General features: G+C 38.3%; 2 protein-coding genes across 2 annotated transcripts; one reads left to right on the top strand and one right to left on the bottom strand.

Moving 5' to 3' along the window:
- Positions 1-1,409: 1,409 nt before the first annotated feature.
- LOC100890324 (crystallin J1A) lies at positions 1,410-9,265 on the bottom strand. The gene is made up of 8 exons (XM_003729264.3): positions 9,181-9,265; positions 8,700-8,817; positions 7,591-7,767; positions 6,634-6,825; positions 5,557-5,713; positions 3,769-3,962; positions 3,332-3,471; positions 1,410-2,838 (listed from the first exon to the last, which is right to left on the bottom strand). Exons 2-6 carry the CDS (start codon positions 8,761-8,763, stop codon positions 3,770-3,772), a joined length of 783 nt encoding a protein of 260 aa, XP_003729312.1. The 5' UTR covers positions 8,764-8,817; positions 9,181-9,265; the 3' UTR covers positions 1,410-2,838; positions 3,332-3,471; position 3,769.
- LOC100890252 (ankyrin repeat and LEM domain-containing protein 2) lies at positions 8,956-22,845 on the top strand. Its single transcript, XM_030981302.1, has 11 exons — positions 8,956-9,115; positions 10,666-11,143; positions 11,830-11,999; positions 13,592-13,759; positions 15,385-15,573; positions 16,512-16,634; positions 17,263-17,332; positions 18,317-18,498; positions 19,574-19,680; positions 20,399-20,532; positions 21,485-22,845. The coding sequence occupies exons 2-11, from the start codon at positions 10,687-10,689 to the stop codon at positions 22,843-22,845; spliced, it is 2,961 nt and encodes a 986-aa protein (XP_030837162.1). The 5' UTR covers positions 8,956-9,115; positions 10,666-10,686.
- Positions 22,846-24,082: the final 1,237 nt, after the last annotated feature.

Below are 24,082 nucleotides of genomic sequence, written 5' to 3'. Positions count from 1 at the left end.
CTTAGATTTTCTAAGAAATAATCAATTTCGTTTACTTATGGTTAAAATAAAATCTTTAAAGTCAGTCATATTGACATGAAAATGATCTTTAGATCTAATTCGTAAATTGTAAATTATACAATAAAAGCCGGAACAAAAGACAATATTAAGTACTATAGTTTACAGAAAATAGCTGCTGTTTTGTTTAAAGATTGTACATAACGATTTTACATTTATACGCGTTATATTGTTTTGTTTATTTAAGTGAAACGTGGGCATGTAGGTATAGTGTCAGAAAATACTGTATTAATTGATCTTGATTCATTACAAACAGAGGGGTCCACGAGCGGGGAAGGTATTATTATCAAAGAGTTGATGCTTCATGATCCTACATTGTATATGCTTTTGATAATTGCATTGCCCCCCTCTGTCCCATGCTCCCCTTTAAGAATGGTCTAGCGATGCCTCTCCCCCCCACAACCCTGAAAAGGGGATCGACGCCCCTTTTGAAGGTAGCAGACAACAATGATCTGTTTCGTGCTACTATCAGCTTTCATTAGTTAGACATAAGTGCTTAAAACAGATTCCAATTGAATTCCACTTATATACATATATATATATATATATACTATTTTATGTGGGTTCAGGAAATAGCAAAATTGAGTCCTTATTGTATTTATATATGTGTCGTGAATAAATCTCTACACTGATAACAATTTGCTCATATATTATGTTTGATGAATGGGTGTCAATGGATGTGTTTGAACGGGCAATAAAAATGTCTTATATTCTTGCAGGGTACTTATATATTGTAAGTCACATATTATGTGTTAATCAATACAAAAATTAGCAGACTGACAAACTTGTATTCATTGAATAAAATGACAATAACCATAATAAATTTAATTTATCTTGTTGGTGTCTTCTGTGCAGGCACGTAGCCAGAGTTTGATGTTTGGGGGGTGCACATACATGTAATCGATCGAGGTCAAAAAAGGGGTCTAAAAAAAATTAGATCGGTCTTGGAAATTTTTGGGGGGAACGTGCCCCCCCCCCCGTGCCCCCAGTGGCTACGTGCCTGCTTCTGTGAGCCTGTGTAGTAGAAGCATTGTAATTATTGATTCCTCTTTGTTGAACGAAAAGGAAAACGTATCATTACGTTTAGTTAATCAGGGTAATTCCAGTACTAGTCGAGTTTCATTTCTGGCGGTCCCTTACAAGAGTACAATATAGAAACTGGAATGAAATATAGAAAGCAGAGGGAACAGACAAATATGAGATGACCGTTTAAGGAAAGCTTTACAAAAACAAAAGAAAAACAAACAAGTTGATAGAGAACAGACTTTGTCAAAGGTCATAGGATACAGAAAGAATGTGAAGAGATGGCTCTGACAGGATAGGAGAATAAAAATTGAATCTCTTCAAACAAATCGGTAATCTGGACATCTTTATTGCTTTTTTTACTATCACACACATATAACTATCAAAACATATATACATTTGTGCACAGGATTAAAGAAGATGTTCAAGATATGCACTATTAAAACAAACTAAATGTTTTGCCTTAATTGCACAATCATTTATGATTTAATTAGAGCCATATCTGATATAAAATGCATGAATACAGTACATTGAAGGGCTGTTCATCATATTTGCATATATCTCCCATAATTATTATGAAAATAATTTTTTAAAAGTTTGCTCAATAAGCTAGAAATTTCTTTAAATGTTACTGAAAATACATTAAATTTCTGTTCAAAATTTGATAGGCAGTCATCCGATTCATTTCTGAAATTTTAAGCTATATTTGCACTTTCACTCCACCAGGATAAGAGGTATCGCACACTTTGCCACATTGTCTAAGTTCCAAGCAGATGGCCTTAATATATATTCAAAAAAAAAAATTATCTATGATTTGAGGGGTCCATAATTGCGCAAGCAATGATTTATAGTGGACCCCTCTGTTTCCAATATGTATCCTTAATTTTTGTAAATGATTAGAATCGATTTGTAATGTTTTGTTGGAAACAGAAATAAACTTGAATTGACGAATACATGATGACAAATCTCACAATTACACAAAAAACGTTATCGTGTAAAACAGTGCATGTATGTAAGAAAATATATTGAATTCTTAAAGTAGTATAATATATATGTATACATATAAATATTCATAGTGTATGGAAAGATAAACAAATGTTTCTCAGAGGTGTTTTCATGATGAAGAAATTCCATCCATGTTACGATGAACTGCATCAGTATTTAGTCATAACATATCATCCTTTTTCTATCACGGAAACATAACTGTGAAACTGTTTTATCTTTCATGTACCTGATACATAAATCTCTACTAAAACAGAGAATCTTCCATATTGCTGAGTACATTCATTTTCCCGTATAAATCAGATACAAATTAGTGAGGAAAAAATTAGTGAGAAAAAAAGTACTTAAAGTACCTGTGACCGACGAAAGACGAAAGAAGCACACTTTCAGGTAGTAATAGCATGGTGATATTAGAGAGATGAATATTCATAAAGTGTTCAAATAAGATATGCAAAAAGTGTGAAGGGAAAAAAATGGCACATTGCGATTCAAAATACAATAGACTCCAATTAACCAAACATGAACATGTATTATGCAGGCACAGATCCGGCTTTGAAAATAGACATGCCTCAGTTTTAAGTACTATATTTGTTCACATGATTATAATTATTAAAAAACTATTATTCTTATGAATGGAACTACAGAAACATTTTAATTATCCTTCCTGATTTCCATCAGTTCTTCACAGAGTTTCAACGCTTTCTTGGAGCATAATGTCTTGGCTTTCCATACCTCTGGAATTTTATCCATGCCATTCTAGAAAAATAAAAGCAAATTTGAAAGAAGAAAAATAATTCCACTTAATTTCAAACTACATACACATTGAATTAAATTCAGTGACATGATTCAGTAATGTTAAACTTAGCCCCTGAAAAGGCACTTGGATAATTTGATAATTTTTTTTTTTTTTTTTTTTTTTGAGGGGGGCTCGAAAAGAATACCCCAAAATGTGATGACCCCTTTCCTTTTTTGCATCGTCCAAGAACTTTACAGTCTTTAGTGCATCCCCCATCCCCCACCCCAGCTAAAGAATCATGATGTTGACATAGCAATGAGATGCTTATCCTTCCTTTTTTGTTCTTGTGGGTTTTTTTAAACATTTTTTATTTGTTTTTTAATAATTTTTAAAAATGGAATTCAATACATGTCAACACATAGCAATACTTTGCATGAAATGTTCTGTCAAGAAATAAAATCCTATGAAAACCCTGTCCATTTGCGGGTTGGGGTCAGACCCGCCATGACTTACCCTAGCTGCGAGACAAGCCCCAATGAAGGCAGAGCGGCTAGCATTGCAACCTCCTGCTTGTAAGGTCAGTCGGATTCCCTCAGCATAGTCGGTGCTGTTGAACAGGGCATGCAGGGCGGACTGGAACGCCCCAGGCAAATCTGAAACCATAAGATCATAAAACAATTATGTCATTACTCCATGTAGCATAAAGGGAAAGAAGAAGAATAAAAACAATATGAATACTACTATAATACATGTTTTAATTTGGCAAAGATCAAAATATTAATCTACCTTTTTTTATAACCCTTTTATGAGAAATAAAGCTCTATTATATTCCCATTAAAAAAAACATGTACTACATATGTACTACTACATATGCTTTCCAAAACAAACAATGATCATATACCCCTAAACAAGTCACTTTTAAGTTTCCATGTTCAGAGGCAAGTTCTCACATCAGTTATTTTTGAAGACCTTGGTAGCTGCTTGGAGGTGTGGAACAGAAAGCTTCCTCTTGACTTGCTCCAGGAAACCAACGACAGCGCGATCCAAGGAATGTGGGTAGGTCCTGTTAGGGTCTTTAAGCTGCTTGACAACATCATCAAGAGCATTGCCATCACCACCGTTCAAGATGAAGTACTCCAGAATTCTAGAAGAGATCCAGGGTAAATGGGAATGAGCAGGCAAACGTTATAATTCAATCAGAATTAATATGTACTACTGTCACACCTGTCTATAGTGACCGTCCAAGGGAAACTCAAAAAGTGGTCTTTGTAGACAGGTTCATTTATACATGTTTAAATGAGAAACCATTTTCAAGGGAAACAAAATATGTGGTCTTAGTAGACCGGTGGTCACTAAAGCAGGTTTGACTGTAGTTGGTTTAAAGCCCGCCCCCCCCCCCCCACTCCGAGAACGGACGGACCCCATGCGTGTTGCCAAAATGTCCTTTTCGTAACAAAAGAAAAAGGTCGACCCGTATTGACTTTACACACCGGACTTTTGCTGAAAAGGGGGGGGGGGGGGGTTGCTGAAAAAGGCTCGTATACAAAAGAAAAAGGTCAAGCCGTATTGACTTTACACACCGGACTTTTGCTGAAAAGGGGGGGTCGGTTGGAACACGCATATGTGTACCCTAAATAACACTGAGTGGGGGGGGGGGCCGGGGTTTAAAGAGGAGTAACCACTAAAATATATTTTGCTTTATATGTTTGGGCTTTGGGGGTTCAATGCCAGTTGACTATATTCAAATAATCAGCTTCAAATATCACCTCTGTAAAGAAATTTTCCAGGATGAAATACTTTTAAAATGAATGTAACAGCAACTTATGAATAGACTACTAGATTCAATCATGGTTCAGGGATGTTATATTTTCCTTTTATTTTCTTCATATTATTTATTTATACAATGCCAGGTACAGTTTTGTGGTTAAATCAATACAAACTAAGCTTACTTTTTTTTGCTTCTTTTTAAATCTTGTAAAATACATCCAACTGCACATAACTTACAAAGTACACAGGACAAGCTGCTTCTAAAGCTACCTCACACAAAACAAAGTAAATCTTGGAGATTTCGCTATCAGTTGCACTCCTCCTAAGCTTTGGAATGACCTACCACTAGACATAAGGAAATCCTCATCTGTTGCTGTCTTCAAAGTTTTGTGGAAAACGCACTTGTTTTCAGGAACTTTTAAATAGTTTTTTTTTTATTGTGTGTCTGTAAAAGAGTACTGCTAGGAGTTTTGTTGTCATCACGGTGCAGTGGTCGAGTGGTTTAAGGCGCTTGACTGGAGATGCGAAGGTCGAGGGTTCGAATTCCGACACAGCACTAATATCCTTTGGCAAGATATTTACCTGCACTTGCTACTCTGCACCCAGGTGTTAAATGGGTACCGGTAGGATGCGAACATTCATGTGGTTGGACGAGCAAGTGTGCGCTTGTAAAATGGCGACTGGCTGGAATGCTCCCAAGGGAGTGGAAAATGTGCATACATTGTGTGCGGGTAAGTCTGAATCCAAAGACCGGGGTAATAATATATCTGTAAAGCCCTTTAATAGGCACATCGTTGAATCAATGTATTGAGCGCTATATAAACACAAAATATTATTATTATCTATATAGTAGCTGCACTATATAAATTCATTTAATTATTATCATAACTACTTATGTTTTTTTTTGTCTGCCAAAAACAAAACAAATGAAAAACAAGACAGGGCATGTGTCTAGCCGAAGGAAACCTCACCTGGCAGCTACCAGGCTGTGAACGATAGCTTCATCTGCTGTCATGGTAACCGAGACGGCTTCTACGACCCTCTCCAGCATCTCTGGCTGGCCGGCATAGAGGGCGACGATGGGTACAACTTGGATGATAGCATGCATGTCAGTCCCCTTGTCACTACCTGTGATAATGAGAGTGTGAGGAAGAGAGAAGTGCAAGATTTTGTGTTACCACAACACGATAAACGGTTAATTATCATCTGATTTGTGATGTTTAACTCTAAAATACATTCATCCAAAATTTCCTATATTACATTATTGCCAAAGGAGCGCCCTATTACATTATCATCTGATTTGTGATGTTTAGCTCCAACGAATCTACAATACACTTCCAAAGCTTCCTATATTACATTATTGCCAAAGTAACCCTGCCACTGGAGAAAACAAATTGAAAACAACGTTTAGGTTGATACCAAACAACAAGGCTTTCATACTTATTATAACTTTTCTTCTTTTTTAATATTAACTGGCAATTTTTGCACAATTTCACACATTCATATGTCCACATGTAGGTCATTCAAGATTTACTGTAAGCTCTTGGAAGACGGTACATTTTCATACCCATGGTGTATTTTAGAGATAGTCTAACACTTTTACTTGACAACACACAGCACAGTATGAATTAATAGCTGTGACTACAAAAACATGCAATGATTTCTTATTTTGAAAAAAATATGCTAAATGCAACCAACTGTTCTGAATTACTTAGTGAGATTTTAGTTGCCTTTGAATTACACAAGGAAAACAAAAATATGGTTGAGCTTTTGGACGCAGAGCAGAGGTCGTTGGCTCAATCCCTGGCACAAAGGTCCTTTGGCAAGGCATCCATCTACATTTGCCACCCACCCAGGAGAGAAATGGGGACCTGTTAGGAAGACGAAAGCTTTTGTGTTTACTTGCCATGTACCCTCAAGATGACCATGGAATACTCCCAAGAGAGTGGCGATGGTGCACAATGTGTGTGAATTACTCCGATGACCGGTATTTCGTATTATTAAAGCGCTATATAAATCCAGATTATTATTACTATTATTCTACCTACCTGTTTCCTCCTCACCCGCTGTGTACTTCACAAGGAAGTCTTTCATGACTTGGTCTCTCCAAGCTCCATGGATGGGGAAGTTCTTCTGCAGACCGGACTTTTGAACAAATGCTGCATTGGCTTTGTTTTCATACTCCGAAGTCGGTCCAAAGTACTGGTACTGAGTTGTAGCAAAATCTTTGACATCTAGCCCTGAAAATAGACAACCAAAATAAACAACTCCAAAAAACACACAACTAAATGTAACCCTAACCGTAACCCTAACCCTGATCGAGACCCTAACCGTAATTGTACTTATGCGTACATGTTTCACTGCATTTTTATTTCATACGTTCTCCTGGATTCTGTAATTCTTGGGCTAGTTTCACAAAACAGTCATAAGTCTAAGTTTGTAGACATCCCATAGATGCTCGTGTTAATCCTATATCACACGTTTCAATGGGATATGTCCAAGAATTTAGGCATATGACGGTTTCGAGAAACCGTCCCCTGCTAGCATGACACTGGAAGAAAAATAACACACAAGGCTATATAAACATGTACATATACATGTATGCTGGTTTCTGGTCCCAAGCAATAAGAATGGAATGCTATCATTATGCCACTTCATGAATTTTTTCTTTTAAAGTCTTGAAAATGCATATTTTTGGTAATAAGTACATGTGTACCAAATTTACAAAACTGGTATTTATGCCTATACAATTATAGGTTTCATTTCTGCCTATCAGTCTGAAAATTGATATTTTTCCATCAATTCTATTATTAATCTAGTTACTAAAATTATTAACATGCAAACGCTGCTAAACGTTGATTTAAACAAATAGCTTTTAAAACTAAAATGGTGTAGCATAAGCCTATCTATTCAGTTCAGATAGCATACATTGTATACCGGTATTCCAATTGTTTTGATAACTATATTGATACAGCTTTTAATAACACGGTGATCTTCTGAATTACCTTTGCTCCTCACGAGCGATTCTAGCACAGCCCTCGTCTGGTCCCCATAACACGTGTTCTTGCCGGTGTCAATGCGGTAGTATGGATTGGCCGAGGGGAAGCGAAATTCTGGATATTCAAGAGCTGACAAAATGGCTTCCAACTTGCCTAGGTTGTATATCCAATGAATAGGTTGAGCTGAAACAAAAATTAAAAAAACATACTGTAACGGGTTTCGTCCGGGGTCATTGCACCATTTACCGAGCGGTCAATAAATCTCACGAGACTCCTATCACCCGCACGGTTCTTTCATAAACAGTGAAGCTATCACTCCAACATCATCGATCGCACTCAGATCACGCTACTTTTCTATAATACACGGAAACACAGTGTCATTTTACATCAAAAGGTACTTGCCTTTATTCACGAAGAACTCCAACTTTACAATGTAACTTCCCTTCAACAGCTAGTAGCAGTACTCCGATTCACCTGTTTCACCTATCTTATCCTGCCCTCCCTAGCTACCTGCCCGAACACGTCCTCTCTTGCTTATGCCTAATACCTAACTGCCCACCCGCATGCACTAATCCACATGCGCCCGCTACGTTGAAACAACTCCGTTACAATACAAAAGAAATTGTTATTATTATCATCCTTCTCCCCAATATAATGATTATTTTCAATCATCATCATCATCATCATCATAATCATAATCACCATCATAATGATCAAGATCTTCATCATTATCTAATTGCTTATAATGCCAAATTGGACTGAAACTGAATCGTAATAAATGAAGTGACATATGCTTTTGAAGCAAAGATGCCTCTGTAGTTGCATTAACGAACGACAGTTGACCCATAAATTGAAAGATAACAATGTTCTGAAATATAAAAGATAGTCTAGAAAACTAATTCATAAATGACTTTCATTATTTTTTAATCTAAAACAAACCTTAAGTTATGCGAGTATAAGGAGCAGGATATGATATGCCACCTCAGGCAAATGTATGTCTACCCTTTTGAAAACTTTAGAACATTTGCTTTTCAGTCAACAAACAATTTTGTTCAAACTTGGCAAATTTTACCCATCCAATTATAAAAGCTACCATGAAATTGTCAAGCATATACCTGCAGCATCCGCGCATAGACATCCAATCACAGCTGCTGCTGCCCTTTCCTTCACAGTAGCCATGGTTCCAGATCTGTCTAGAGACTTCTCTCACCATTTGCTAGTTTTCATTTCAACCTGGAGAGTGGAAAGGAAACAACAAATGAAAATGAAGATCTGTGGAGGGTCTGGCCGGTCGCTACGTCGCGGTCCGGCTAGCCTGCATCTTCTGGTTGCGGCGTCGAGTCGCGGCGGCGGCGGCCCAGGCCCACGGCGCGCGCAGCAGACGCTGTTTTCGGGGAAATCCCATTATTGCCACGATTCGAGAACGAAGTTTAACGACATATCCTGCGAGGCTGCGAACCAAAGTTCTCAGAGTTTGATTCACGGACTTCATTGCACATAATACGAACATATCTTGGAGGTAATAATTAAGGTAACAATATGGTATAGGTATTTTAAGTAGATTATGAAGTAAATGAAGGTTATTTTTTGACTTACCTTTTCGGCTTTCGCTTTTAAAATGCAGTCACTTCGGCCCGACGCATTGAATTCATTGTATGTGTTTCGTAATCATATGATGATTATGGAATGCCTCTCAGCTAGCTGCTTACACATAGCTGCATTACTATCCTGCCTGTGTATTAAAATTTGTGCTATTGATTCTCAACATTTCAAACACCACTGTAAAAACTCAACTGATTTCACTAAAAATCAGTACTTTAGGGACAATTGAGGTCTAGCAGTAAAATACAATTTTTTTTAAACTTACCGATGCACGATGCGATGTTAGAAAGAATAATTTAAAAATTCAAATTGTAAGTCTACTCAGTACTGTCAAACTTGCTGATCAGCCACATCGGCATGATTGTGTGCATTTGTGTATTAAGAGTGTATTGACTATTCATGTGTACAAATGCTGCCTAAGTATTAACACGTAGTGCAGTGCTAGAGGTTACGCATTAGCATGAGGTTAGCAGAGTCAGAGACGCCAAGTTGAAAGATCGGCAATGCGTGACATTTTAGTGTTTCGGCGCGCAAACGCGCGTGTGAGGGTATAACACACGTATAAGGTGAGCATTTTCAGACCCTTGAAATGCGTGATGTCACGCCTAATGCATGATACTTGGAAGCTCTGGGTTACGATTGTGTTTGTGACTGCATACTGTTATCCTGGTTTGAGGCCGTGCAGGCAGTATTTTAGGGTGTGATTTAAACAACTATTAAATAGGTTCCATGGCGAGTTGTGACTTAGTCTGCTTTGTCTTTCACGCAAGTAATTCATATGGAGGATAGATAATATTCGGTACATTACAGAGTAATGATCAAAGTCACAAATAGTGCAAAAACTTGTTATCCTGTTATCTGAGTAAAAAAATAATATGACTTAACAAGATCCTGGTGAATGTCTTATAGGGTGCACTTTCCCCTCCTCCACTCTCCCCCCCCTTTTTTTAACCCTCTTCCTGTACATCTTCCCTTAGTATTCCTTCTCCTTTCCCACTCTCCCCTCTTTTACCTCACCCCTCTCTCTTTCTCCCATCTTCCCCTCTCCCCTTTCTCCCTCTCACCCCTCTCATTCTCTATCATCTTCTGCCGTCTATACCCCTCCTCTTCCCATCTCCTCTTCCCTCTCACCTTCCTCTTCTCCCACCACCCCTTCCCATCTCCTCTTCCCTCTCACCTTCCTCTTCTCCTACCACCCCTTCCCTCTTCCCCTTCCTCTTCTCCCACCACCCCTTCCCTCTCCCCTCCCTCTTCTCCCATCATCTCTCCCTCTCTTTCAACTCCCATCTCTATCCTCCCCCGCCTCTTTCTTTTCAAGCCACTGGTACCCATAACATTGATGACCAGTTAGATAAAGTGATTTTTAATTAAAGGGCCCAAATACAACTCTCCAAGTCGACTGCAGTGAGTGATTTTAGGCAGCAATAAACCTGAAGTGAATTTTTGCTATTTAATGTTTTTTATTTATTTTTTCATCAGAAATCTTGTGGAAGCTCCTGCATGATGGATGCCCTCCTTGAAGAACTCGCCAATCTCTCTGATTCCGATCTTTGCAAAGAACTGAAATCGGCCGGTCTCACTTTCGGAGGCATCTCAAAGTCGACGCGCAAATTCTTCGAAAAGAGACTCGCCACCCACAAGCTCAAGGAACAGGGTCTTGAAGACGATGGACATCAGGACAAAACAGAATCACAAAATGCCGAAGGGCAAGACGATCTTCCTTCACCAGGAGAAAGCAAGAAGGAAGACTCTGCAACAAATGGACAAACAGCAGAAGAGAGACAGACTGGTGACCCTGTAACAAACAGCAATAGTACAGGTATCAATAGAGCTGTGCGAGACGGAGTTGGGAGTGGGAACCAGTCTGCATCCTATGTGAAAGGTGAAACCGTCTATGTGGTGTGTATTCCAGTGGAAGGAGGGATTGGCCAGAATGATAACTCAAGCATCTGTTCAGGTGATGAAAATGAATTTTCTATAGTTAAAGTAATACACTTCCATATCCATCGCATGAAACATACTAATTGTGGATACTTGTGTTGAAACCCATGCACAAGAATATTGATAAGTCATTAGATATTGGTCACTATTAAAATCTACTTCAAATCACTTTGTTACAAAGTAATCTGTTTGATTCATAGCATGTTTCAATAAAAAATATATCTTTCTGAACAAGAGATAATCACAATTCATTTTGTAACAAGTTAAAGTTGATACTTCAATAAACTAATTTGATCTGTCTAAATGAACTTTGCGATTTAGCGAAATGTTTAATGTAGAAGATGCTGGCAAATTGCAACAAATTAAAAATTGTGAATGCATAACAATATTACCAGTACATGTTTACAGGTTCATAATAATTGTATGCTAGTTGCTTCATTTGTACTAGTCATTATATGTAGGGACACTGATTTTCTGCGATCACAGAAAAGAATACCTTGTCGATTGTAGTAGTCTGTATTTCACAATGGTGATAATTAGAATATTATTTTGATATATTTCTGTAACATTAATGATAAAGATTTTTCACCATAGCGACATTAAGGATGATCCTTTGATATTTTTCTATAACATTAGCCACGTTCACCAAAGTGACATTTCCGATAATATTTCTTGATAGCTTGTTGTTTTGTTTTGTTACAGTAACCAAAACAATCTCCCAGAGCAAAAAAGAAGCAATGAAGCTGATGAAAGCAAATACAGAAGCAAGATTCCGGACCTTCAGATCCTTGGAGGAAGCCCAAAATTTCACCAGATTGCAGGATAATCTCACCACACCCAAGAAAGTAAATGGTGCTTCCAACAGCTCAGAGGTACATATTGCTTCTTTCCTTTATCTTGCTCTTTTTTTAAAAATAGTTTAAAAGTGTGAATGCTTCAAATATTATTACAGTACCCAAGAAGATGGTAAAGTGCATGATTTCTTAGGTAAAATTTGTGATGATAAAATTTACAATGCTAAATGCTCTTTAAGCCCCACTGCACTACTTATAGCTACTTGCGCCCTCTATATAGCAAACAATGCCTACCGTATTTGCCGGCGATAAGGCCGCACCGCCGCATAGGCCGCACCCCAACTTTGACATTTCAAAGAGGGAGAAAAAAAAACGGACGAAACAAAATAATCGTAATTTTCTCTTAAAACACTATTTTTTTTTTATAAACTTATCCCAAATTCATCAATATTCTTATAATTTACCGGAAGTTTAGCTAAAAAAGCGATCGCAGGCAGATTTGGTGTCCGATATACCCCTACCACAATGTACGGTGTAATGCGAAATTGCATGAAATGGAAAAACAAAATGGCGACTTCAGATGTATGCTTCGCGGCAGGTCAGTTAAACGGTCCCTTCCTTTACTTTTGCAATGCATTGGCACGAACTTAGATCAAGATATATCAGCAAATGTTGTTTTTAGGAAGTTATTTTCGTCTTCATGTCAACATTGCAAGATAAAATTGTCGGTAAGATGTTTGAAAATGTCCTGTACCATAGTGGTATAGTTTTTTTACCGCTTCTAGTCCCATACGTGCAAATTCGTGTTGGTTTTGACTTTCGTTTTTTTTTTATTATTTACTCTTTCGTCGTAAAGGCCGCACCCCGACTTTTTGATATTTTCTCTTCCTAAAATACTGCGGCCTTTACGCCGGCAAATTAAGGCTGTGCACAACAGTGTAATGAGGTACCCGAGTACACTCCCTGGCTCACAAGCGAATACTCAAATATTCGGACGCCATGTTTTTTTATAATTTTTTGGATTTTTTTTGAATTTTTTGATTTTTTGATTTTTTTGATTTTTTTGATATTTTTGCTACTACCATACCACTCGGCAGTTTCCCAGGTCCCTCGCCAAAAACGCATGCAATTTTACTTCGAGTTGCAGTTGAAAGCGCCGATTTAATAAGAATAATAACAATAAACAATGCTGTTTTAAAAACCAAAGATGGCAGAATAATCCATTTTCCTCCAAGTCCAAACAGAAATCTGGACAGGTCCCAGTTTCTGAAAGGTGAGTTTGACAGTGCTTGAGTTAGGAAACATTTTTACCAACGGTACCATGCCAGCGGCTGCCGCTCTCCCTGGCACGGGTAAGCGTGGGCCTGGACATTTAAAAAAAAAAAAAAAAAAAATTTTAATTTTTTTTTTTGCGGCCGAATATTCGGGTACGAGAAATCGTACCCGAGTAGTTGTCAACCGTGCGGGTACTCGAGCATTCGACTACCCGTCGCAGCCTCACGGCAAATACGGTAATCGGTGCCTATTGGTCCCCCATGATCCCCTTTTTCTTTTGTTATTTGTGAGCTGATTTGATGAGATCAGTGACCTTACAGGGAGGTCTAATCCTTCTGGCCAAACTAGTACAGGCGGGCTTTAATCAAATTAATTTGACTTTGAACTTGTTTCAGCAGCCAGCTGTGAGCGACCGAGCAAACACCTACCGTACCCCCAAGTCTCAACAGCTAACTGGCCTTCGGTTTGTCATCGAGAAGAGGGACGCAGAGAAGTTTAGGACCCTCGTCTGGGAGAACCCAGGATATCTGGTGTCTTCAGTAGACACCCCCTCAGTTCTCCATGTAAGCTGTTGAATATTCATGTCCAAAGAGAACTTCTCTGATACAGTAATATGCATGTTTTAATGAATATTCATATAAAGATGGCAACAAGCCAGTTCACGGTTGCAGTCTGAACATAAGCAGATAAAGGTCATTGCAGACCAAATTGTGAAATACACAGAGACAAAATACTGGATACCGTACGTGCTCATGAAAGTTATGTACCGTAAATATCCGTGTATAAGGCGCACCCCATTTTGGGGGGGAGGGAAAATTTGTTTTTGTTTTTGTTTTGTTGCCGAAAACCCACGCGGGGAAGGACCTTCATTTAACATCGAGGTGCAATTAAAGGCGCTGATTTGTGCTTGTAAACTTGTCACAAATAATAGTAACAATGTCGTTTTTAGAAGAATGTGTAAGATCATTAATGTAAATTAAAAACAATAGAGTACCTAGGTCCTTGGATAGAACCTTGTGGTACACCATTTGTTATATAAAACAAATTGAGGAATTATTATTATAAACTACATATTGAGATCTATAAGAAAGATTACTTTTAAACCAAAATGACAGACAAATTTTAGTGTTGTTGTAGTTTCCGAGTGGTGAGTTAACACACTGATTACTGAGCTGGGTGACATTGCCAGGCATAGCGCCATAAATCGAAACTAAAAAAAAAAAAAAAAAAAAAATTTCTGTACCTGTGTATAAGGCGCACCCCCGACTTCCAATTTTTTTCGGCGGCAAAAAAGTGCGCCTTATACACAGAGATTTACGGTAATCATTATTCATTTATGCGCTAGCAGTGCACCCCATGATACACAGGTGGAAGTACTATTTGAAAAGTGGAAACAAAGGCTATTTATGTAGCACCTCCATCGCTGTAGGAGTGATTATTTTAAAATGTACAAAGTGGGACCTCTTCATGTTTTGAAGATCTGTGGATATTCGGGGTCATTTGGGACATGTGCTAACCATGAACTGGTCTATTCTCTGATACAGTTATATGCATACTTAATGAATATTCATATAAAGAGGGCAATTAAATGTTCTTCATTGTTGATTAGTGCTTAAAATGCATGTAACCTTGTTGTATTTCCGCTGCAATGTATATTCTAGCTTACTTTTTTTAGATATTTGCTCATGATATGCTGGCATTATTGGATTGATTAGGCCTACTCTTTGTTTAAATCTACCTACCATTTACAATTTATCTATATTTTGCTTGAAAAATATAGTCCCCTTTCAAAGATATATATCAAATATGATAATATTTGGAAAAGACAAGAGGAACAGCAATTACAAAGTTATTTGTAGATTGCTTGACAAATTTAGTCCCCTTTCAAAGATAAATACAGTCAAACCTGTCTACAGGGACCGCCCAAGGGAAACACAAAACGTGGTCTTTGTAGACAGGTTCCCTTAGTACATGTTTCAATGAGAAACCATTTTCAAGGGAAACAAAAAATGGGCTTGTTGTAGATAGGTGGTCACTAAAGCAGGTTTGACTGTATATCAAATAAAATAATATTTAGAAAGGAGAAGAGGGACAGCTATTACAAAGTTCATCATTATTATGATACAGGAATGTAGTCTAAGTGATAATCCTTTCTATTTTTAATTAAATTTTTACTCCGAAATTCCAGGAAGGCTGCAAGTACAACGCCCTTCACGTAGCAGCCATGAAGAACCTTCCTGACATGATGGAGCTCATCTTGGATACCATCAACGATCCGGAGATCCCAAAGCTTCTCTACCCAGGGGACTCGGAGGAGAGCAGGGCAGATCGATGGGGGTTTGTCACACACCTCTATCTGAACTCCTTGGAGAAAGGGGTGAGATATTTATGTATGATTAAAGCCCCACTGCACTACTTATAGCTACTTGCGCCCTCTACACAGCCAACAATGCCTAAGCGGTACCCGTTGATCCCCCCATGATGCCATTTTTCTTATGCTAATTGAGAGCTGATCTGATGAGATAACCACCTGCCAGTGACCTTGCAGGGAGGTCTAATTCGTCCATGCCAAACTAGTGCAGAGGGCTTTAAATGATGAGATAGGCAGATGCATGGAGTGATTCAAATCCATGTATGAGTCTAATTTGATGATTAGTCAAGGTTTCGTTTAATCCTATGTGATGAGCAATAGCATTAAAGTGTATCAAAAGGCCTGGCTTCATCAGCTCGAGTTTGCCAAATAACCTGCTATTTGAACTATACCGATCCCAAATTAGCCAGTTAGTTTGCTCTTTCATCAGCCTGCAGTTGCAATTAGCAGGATATTTGGTAGAGAAAATATCCAGATAAATGTTGGTCTTGTTTCCGAAATATCCTAATATTTGGGAAATAGCGGGCTAATTTGTGCTCGTCCGAGCTAGTTTGTGATGAGCGTATCGGTCTGGTGAAGAAGCAATTTTGAGCTTCAGGATAATATCCGGAGTCTGAAAATAGCGGGTTATTTGGCTAACTCAAGCTGATGAAAACAAGCCTAATCACCTAAAGAGAGTACACTCTTGCAGTGTCATTCCACTCCCTATCCTGATGTTCCCCTCCCAGTTTAGTTCTCGGTAGGTAGAAGGTACCAGAGACCAAGAGGGAACAAAGAAGTAATTGTATACTTTAACTTATGATGTTCCTTCATTAATTAAAAATTACAGTAGTTTACTTTCGTGCTGCCGATATTGTTTCAATGTGAGTCTTCTCTCCCTTTCTTAGTATATGTCACATCGAAGACTTAAAATGAAAATCTACTTCTCCTTTTTTCTCTCTCAGAATGGTGAAACTCCGCTCCATTTTGCCAGCAAGTTTGGTTTCACAGAATGTGTGCGCATCTTACTGGACCACCCAAAGTGTAAAAAGACGATGACCAACAAGTATGGGGAGACTGCTAGTGAGGTAAGGGGTTATCGTTTGACCTTGCCCTCTCACTTTTTGTTTTCCTTCTGTCTCTTTCTCATAATGCCTATTGCTGTCTTAAATTGTCATGCTTTGATAGTTAAATTGGGGCTTATATGGTCTGATTTAAATTTCTTGCAAATATTAATGAATGATAGTTTGTACAAGATATTACTTGAAATCTAATTCTTTCTTACTTAGAAGTCGGGCAAAAAAAAAAAAAAAATTAAACTGATGCCTATCGTTGTCTTTAATTTTCATGCTTTAATAGTTACAGTGGGGCTTATATGTTTTGATTTAGATTTCTTAAGAATGTTATTGAATAATAGTTTGCACAAGAAAATACTTTGAAATTTGATTCTTAAACCTCAAGAATCATCTGAATTTCATGCTTAAATGTATGATATAATGTTATGCACGATAGAAATGTAATTCATTATATTATTATTTAGTATATTTCCAGAAATATCAAGCAGTTGTCTTGGTATGAATAGAAAGCTACAACAATGAATGCAAAAGATCTCTCAACCCTTCCTTATCACCTGCATGCCAGCTCCAATTCAGTTATTTATCTAATAAGGCATCCGCTTTCTATGATTTGTATCATGATTGTATCTGTTGTCTCTAGATTATCTGCAACAGATACAAGAACAATGACAAAGAGAAAGTAAATTCAGCCATTGCAGAACTGTTAGATGGTAAGTATTATCCAAATTGATGTAGCTACCTGATTTTTTTTGTATCTCTCTCATTTTATTTCACTCTCCACATTACTCAACTTTTTGAGACACAATTATTAAAAAAATCATCCATGCTTGTCCTCCAGCAACAGAATTTTTTTTTTTTTCTTTTTTTCCCTCTTCAATTGAATGCTTATATTTGTCTCTTTAATTTTTCATGTATACTAGCTATAGAAATTTGCTACTCTCTCATCATGAACTAACTTTTTTGTTACATCCATTATGCCTGAAATGTATAATGTGTGGTACAAGGCTAGTCAAATCCTCACCAGTGATATTAGATAATAATGATACAGTCAAACCTGTCTATTAAGGCCACCCAGGTGAAACATAAAAAGTGGCCACTGTAAACAGGTGGCATTTCTAGACAGATTCAACAACACACATTTCTTTGTCTGTCTGTCTGCCTCTCTCTCTCTCTCACCCTCTCTCTCTCTCTCCCTCTCTCTCTCTCGGGAGACAAAATGCATGACCATTGTAGACAGGTGGCCACTAAGACACGTTTGACTGTAATCAGTTCTTGTATAGCACATGATATAATGTCTCCATAGGCCTGTCCTCATCAGCTCGAGTTTGCCAAATAACCTGCTATTTTGACTATCCCGATCGCAAATTATCCAGCTAATTTGCGTCTTCATCAGCCCGCATTTGCAATTAGCGGGATATTTGGTCAAGAAAATATTTCCAGAGAAATCTTGGTCTTGTTTCCAAAATATCCCGCTATTTGGGAAATAGCTGGCTAACTTGCTCCTGTCCGAGCTAGTTTATGATGATGAGCGTATTGGTCTGGTAAAGAAGCAATTTCGAGCTGCAGGATAATATGCCAAGTCTGAATAGAGCGGGTTATTTGGCAAACTCGAGCTGATGAAGAGCGGCCTTATGTGCTTCCAAAGGACTTTTGATACAGATAACCTTGACTGCATCATTCATTCCCCCATGTAGATCACTTCTACATTCCCGTGTGGAGGGCAGATGACAATTCATTGCCGGCTGTGATTGGTGAGCCTTGGTCGCCCGATGTCCCTAACGGCCAATCAGCTCTCTTGTCTGAGCAAGCCAAGGGTAGTCCCATAGACAGTAACATATTACTGCGAGCCCTGGCCGGACCCATGTCACCGTCTGAGGTGAGTTCTCTGGAATGAGGTTGTGAAGTAATGTGATACCTAAATTAATTCAATGCAAATTCAATTCAATTTAAATAAGCCAGTTCACGATTGCAGTCTGAGCATGAGCAGATAAAGGTCATTGCAGAACAAATTGTGAAATACACAGAGACAAAATACTGGATACGTGCTCATGAAAGTTATGTAATCATTATTCATTTATGCACAAGCAGTGCACTCCATGATACACAGGTGGAAATATTCTTTGACAAGGGGAAACAAAGGCTATTTAAGGAGCACCTCCATCGCTGTTGAATTATTCATTTATGCACAAGCAGTGCACTCCATGATACACAGGTGGAAATATTCTTTGACAAGGGGAAACAAAGGCTATTTAAGGAGCACCTCCATCGCTGTAGGAGTGATTATTTCAAAATGTACAAAGTGGGACCTCTTCATGTTCTGAAGATCTGTGGATATACGGGGTCATTGCAGTAATGTGCTAACTGGTCTATTCAATTCAATTCAATTTCAGATTCAATTCAAATTCAATTCAAATTCAATTCAATTCAATTCAATTCAATTCAATTCAATTCAATTCAATTCAATTCAATGCAATTCAAATTTATTTACGCTCATAGAATATAACAAACTTAAACATATAGATCAATATTTTCAAGTATAAAAGTTGATAAAAAATGTTGATAAAAAGAGTTCCATGTATTAAAAGAAACATTTGACAATACACAATATAAGCACGTAAAATATGGACAAGAGTGGGGTTGAATTAAAGATGGTTGGAATATTTCTTTCTTACCTTATATCTCCTTTGACTTCTCCCTCTCCCTCTCTCTCTCTTTGTCCCACTTCTCTTCATTTCACTCTCTCTTTACTCTCCACCTCTCCCTGTCTTCCTCTCACTCTCTCTCTCTCTCTCTCTCCTGTCTCTTTTCCCTCTCTCTTTCTTTGTCCCGCTTTTCTTCATTTCTCTTCCCCTCTACTCTCCATCTCTCCCTTTCTTCCCCCTCTCTCTCTCTCTCTCTCTCTCCCTCTCCCCCTCTCTCTCTCTCTCTCTCTCTCTCTCTCTCATACACAGGCTGTTGACTTTCAGAAGGACTGGAAAACACCGCCATCTTTCAGTAAAAGGCAAGCAGCTGCTATCAGAAGAGGAGACAGTGAGAAAGGATTGGAGAGACTAGGAAGGTAAGATTCATGATTCCTTTTTAACATAGATGTCATTTATATAGCCATTTGTACATGATCATACCTTGTCAGCTGTTCGCAAGAAGGTTGTACTTATTATGTTTTGTCAAATGTAGTAACAGCCTTCCTGCAAACAGCCGACGATATCATGATTATCTGAATGAATTGGTAATTTCATGTATGGCCAATTTCAAATTCAGAAATATAAACGCACAGATAATAGAAATTCTGCCTAACATCTGTAAACTCCATGTAAAATTGGGCCAATGAGTACAGGGAAATATTACTTTATTTTATTATATAAGTAAAAGATATAAGCGAAGTGTTTTCTCTTCTAATTACGTATTATGTTTATCTAATTATCAAAATGAATGTGCAGTAAAATGAGAGAAACATATATAAACATGTTTATCATTGTATTTTGTAAGTTCATGGATATTGTGACAAAATGTTAACCCTTGTGACCTTTAACAAAATAGTCTAAACAGAAGCTGCTGTGAACATTTTAACTTCTTTAAATCAAGCCTGGGTATCTATGACTAGAGTCTATTAAAAATGCATTTTATACCGAAATTAGTGTGGATCCGATGGGTCAAGTTACAGACTGACATATTTATAAAAATATAAATTGCAAAAATCACATCACATACATTCACAACTGTTTAATACCAGTATTCACTATTCTCTCTGATATCCCAATACTTCCCTCCATCTTCAGAGAGCTTGCTCACAACAAAAATGTACCATGGATGGAGTATTGGTCATTCCTTGACGACTTTGCCGACTTCTCCACGACAGAGGGTCTGGAAATCTTAGAAGACTATCTAGAGAATAGATGCCACGAACTGACGGGTACGCTAAACCATTTTCATTAACAAATTTGCTTTTTTATGCCTCCGTTAGGAAGTAGCCGGAGGCATTATGTTTTCGGGTTGTCCATCTCAAGAACCAATTGATGAATTCTTGCCAAAGTTAGGTCATGTATGTATCTTGCAGAGCCAATGAATTAATTAGATTTTGGGGGTCACGAGGTCAAAGGTCAAAAGTCACGGGGCTCATTATATATGCAAAAATAGCTCGTGATCGCATTATCTCAAGAACCGATGGATGGATTCTTGCCAAAGTTAGGTCATGTTTGTATCTTGCAAAGCCAATGAATTGATTAGATTTTGGGGTCATGAGGTTAAAGGTCACGGGGCTCATTATGTATGCAAAAAAAACTGGTGATCGCATCTTGAGAACCGATGGACAGATTACCATCAAACGCAGGACATGTATGTATCTTGCTGAGCCAATGAACTGATTAAATTTGGGGGTCATGAGGTCAAAGGTCATGGTTCATACAGTATATGCAAAATAGCTTGTAATCACGATATTCTGAGAACCTGTTAATGGATTACTATTAAACTTGAATTTGAAAAATTGCTTCTGTTGTGGTTTGTGAAAATCGCTCTATGGCGGAGGCATCATTTTCTACGCAGTCAAAGTTCCATTTAGTTTTTCTTCCCCACGGCATTGCTTGAAAATTATCAAAATGCTATCCGTTCGTATATGTAAATGCACAAAATGGAATGCTCTCCAAGTGAGTGTTGTTGTTTGATAACTGGGCTGGTTGTAACATAGATAGGTGCCTTATTGTTAACCTGTAGTTTAGTGGCATTGACTGGTTCCTGTATAAAATTGCATGAGAGAATTCAGTAGTCCATAGGTTAGTTTGAAGAGTAGTTTTAAAAAAGATGTTGCTATTTTCTAATGGAAATGTTGCTAATTCTAATGAAAATTTTGTGTTCTTTGATTTTTTCAGAGAGTTCCTCCCAGAAGAAAAGCAGTGTCACCAAGGTCCCTGCTGCTGTGATGAAGAATTTGGTGTCCGAGTTCATCACCACAAGTACCTCCAATCAAGTAGGAGTCGATAAGGAAGCAGTGACTGACATAAGCAACAGATCTGATATGGATGCTATGGGTGCTGAGAAGAGCAAAGAAGGAGAGATAGGAGTTAGTGATGTGGGAACAAGAAAGTGTGAGCCAGATAACCAGTTTCCTCATGAACAAACAGAAAAATCTACAGATGCAAGAAGTGACAGGCACATGGAAAAGCTACCAAGTGAACTAGAGGAAATGTCATTGAGCATGAAGGAGAAATTGGATAGGGACCCTGGAAAGGGAAAGGTGAAAAATGGACATGGAGAAGACGACAGTTCTCTAGGAAAGAACCTGAGATTGAATGCTGGAGGTGATTCCTGTACTGTAAATGCAGTTCCATCGTCGGAGGGAGGTTTGACAAGTATGCCTGCACCAGCCTTTGACACTACGAAGAATGAACCGTCGATGAAGGCGCAAGCAACAACGCTTGATGATTTAGGAAGGGTCGGTAATGAAGGGGAGTTCAAAGAAACATTAGATCTGACCGCGCATCCTGTAGTTAGTTCAACTTGCAAGCCTACCAAGAACTCAACAGAATCCGAAGCCAGTAGCAAGAGTGCAGAACCTGCCTCTCCTGTTGGTGCAGCGAGTGGGAGTCCTGGACCAGAGTCAAGCAGAGGTTTAACTGCAAGGACTCCTGAAAGGACATCAATGATAGGACAGGTGGCCAAGCTGTTGTATAGTCCAGTCCAGATGATGCATAATATGATGGCAAAACTGAACATAGTGTCTCCGAGACGACAGATAGCCAAAGAAGAGAATGACGTTGACACTGGTGAAGCATTGGTAAGTTCCAAGATGGAAGATGAAAGGACAGAGGGAATAACTGCATCAAGCGTTACTACCTGTAATTCACAATCTGATCAGAAAAGCCCTTTAAATCGTCAGCAGAATCAAACAGCTTCTACAGAACCGAATGCTTTCGGCGATGCTAATGAGAACACAAGAGACACGGATACCACAGATCCTGGTGCTTCAGGAGAGCACAGTTCAGCACCTAGCACGGCTACAAGCCTTAGTGGAGATGGCACATCCCCTTCTCGAGTGACAAACATCATTGACTCTAACCTTGACCATGACCCACATAGTCATGAAGAGAATGCCAGCCCAGAAAGGACAGGGGATGTAACTGCTGCTGGTGTCATTGGCTTCCAAACACCAGAGAACCAGAGGCTCATATCTACCCCTCCACAGGCAGCAAGTGTCGGTCTAGAGTTTGGAGCTTTCTTCATAAATGGGTAAGTGTGATTTATTAGGAGAATAAGAATGGTAAATAGCTTTTTTTCTTCATTCCTTTGTAAAATTGGAAATTCCAAAATTGTCCCTGCTCTCCTAAATTGTTATGTTATGTAGATGTAACTACGGTACTGCACTATCTATAAGGAAAAGGTAGAGGAGGTGGGGGAGGGGGGGGGGGTGGGTTGAAGAGGATAAAGAAGAAGGCAGGTCATTTTATGCGTACTGATGAACTATGAGTAGGACAATACGTGTGGTCAAGGTTTTCCATTTTTAGCAGTATTTGATTTTCTTAAGCAGGTAAATGGTCTAATGTGTTGTAATTGACACATTTAAAAAAAATTTAAGTTATGAAAATTATTTTATGACACACATTTGGTGCACCGAGTGCGATAAGACCATGATAATAATCCATTAAGCCACGTTCAGTAATAACCTTGACATTTGTAAGACAACAATTATTTTGGGCAGATTCTTTTGAGCGATCATCTTAGCAACACTTAAGTCTAAGTTTATCTCTTTGGATTGTTTTTTCAGTGATGCTCCAACGAAGATAGACCTCCATGTTCTACGGGCTTTTGAAAACACCGATGTCGACGACAGATTTCCTTTTGTAAAGCAATGGAAACAAGCAGTGGAGCAGATACCAGAGGAGATGAGGCAAAAGTGAGTATTATGCAGGAGTATTTTCACATTTTCTATACTCCTATTGTGAAAACACAATTAACTTGCACTTAACCCATTGACTACTGGAACTGGGCGGCCCTGTATAAAGCCTATGGCGATGAGGAAATCAGTAGTCAACAGGTTAACTTTCCTGTTGATTTTCATAGTTCACTGGCCTTTCCACATTAGCAGATACCATCTATTTGCACTGTAGCTATTCTCTAAAAAACAAGAAATAGACAATTGTGTACTTTTTTTGTATCGTTTGAAGTCGATTTTTGATTTCACTAAAAAAAACACGGGTGAATCCCAAGAGATAATGATTGCAAGATTCCATTGTGCAAGACCCCATACTTTGCTCCTATATCATGTTGAGGTATGATAGTATATTTGGTGCTCCTATATCATGTTAAAGTGTAATGGTAGTTTCGGTGCTCCTTTATCACATTAAAGTGTAATGGTAGTTTCGGTGCTCCTTTATCACATTAAAGTGTAATGGTAGGTTCGGTGCTCCTTTATCACATTAAAGTCTAATGGTATGTTTGGTGCTCCTATATCATGTTAAAGTGTAATTGTA

This window comes from Strongylocentrotus purpuratus, unplaced genomic scaffold (assembly GCF_000002235.5).
Source record: "Strongylocentrotus purpuratus isolate Spur 01 unplaced genomic scaffold, Spur_5.0 spur5_scaffold_11, whole genome shotgun sequence".
NCBI lineage: Eukaryota > Metazoa > Echinodermata > Echinoidea > Camarodonta > Strongylocentrotidae > Strongylocentrotus > Strongylocentrotus purpuratus.
The sequence above is the reverse complement of the archived record's forward strand: the minus strand, read 5'-3'. Positions and strand labels throughout refer to the sequence as shown.

Excerpts from the sequence above, each read along its gene's own strand:
- LOC100890324 (XM_003729264.3), bottom strand. The coding sequence starts at position 8,763 with ATGGCTACTGTGAAGGAAAGGGCAGCAGCAGCTGTGATTGGATGTCTA. Across the intron at positions 5,714-6,633 it reads AGCGGGTGAGGAGGAAACAG|GTAGTGACAAGGGGACTGAC; the intron begins GTAGGTAGAATA and ends TCATTATCACAG. Across the intron at positions 3,963-5,556 it reads CACAGCCTGGTAGCTGCCAG|AATTCTGGAGTACTTCATCT; the intron begins GTGAGGTTTCCT and ends GATCTCTTCTAG.
- LOC100890252 (XM_030981302.1), top strand. The coding sequence starts at position 10,687 with ATGATGGATGCCCTCCTTGAAGAACTCGCCAATCTCTCTGATTCCGAT. Across the intron at positions 13,760-15,384 it reads ACACCCCCTCAGTTCTCCAT|GAAGGCTGCAAGTACAACGC; the intron begins GTAAGCTGTTGA and ends CCGAAATTCCAG. Across the intron at positions 16,635-17,262 it reads ATGGGGAGACTGCTAGTGAG|ATTATCTGCAACAGATACAA; the intron begins GTAAGGGGTTAT and ends TGTTGTCTCTAG.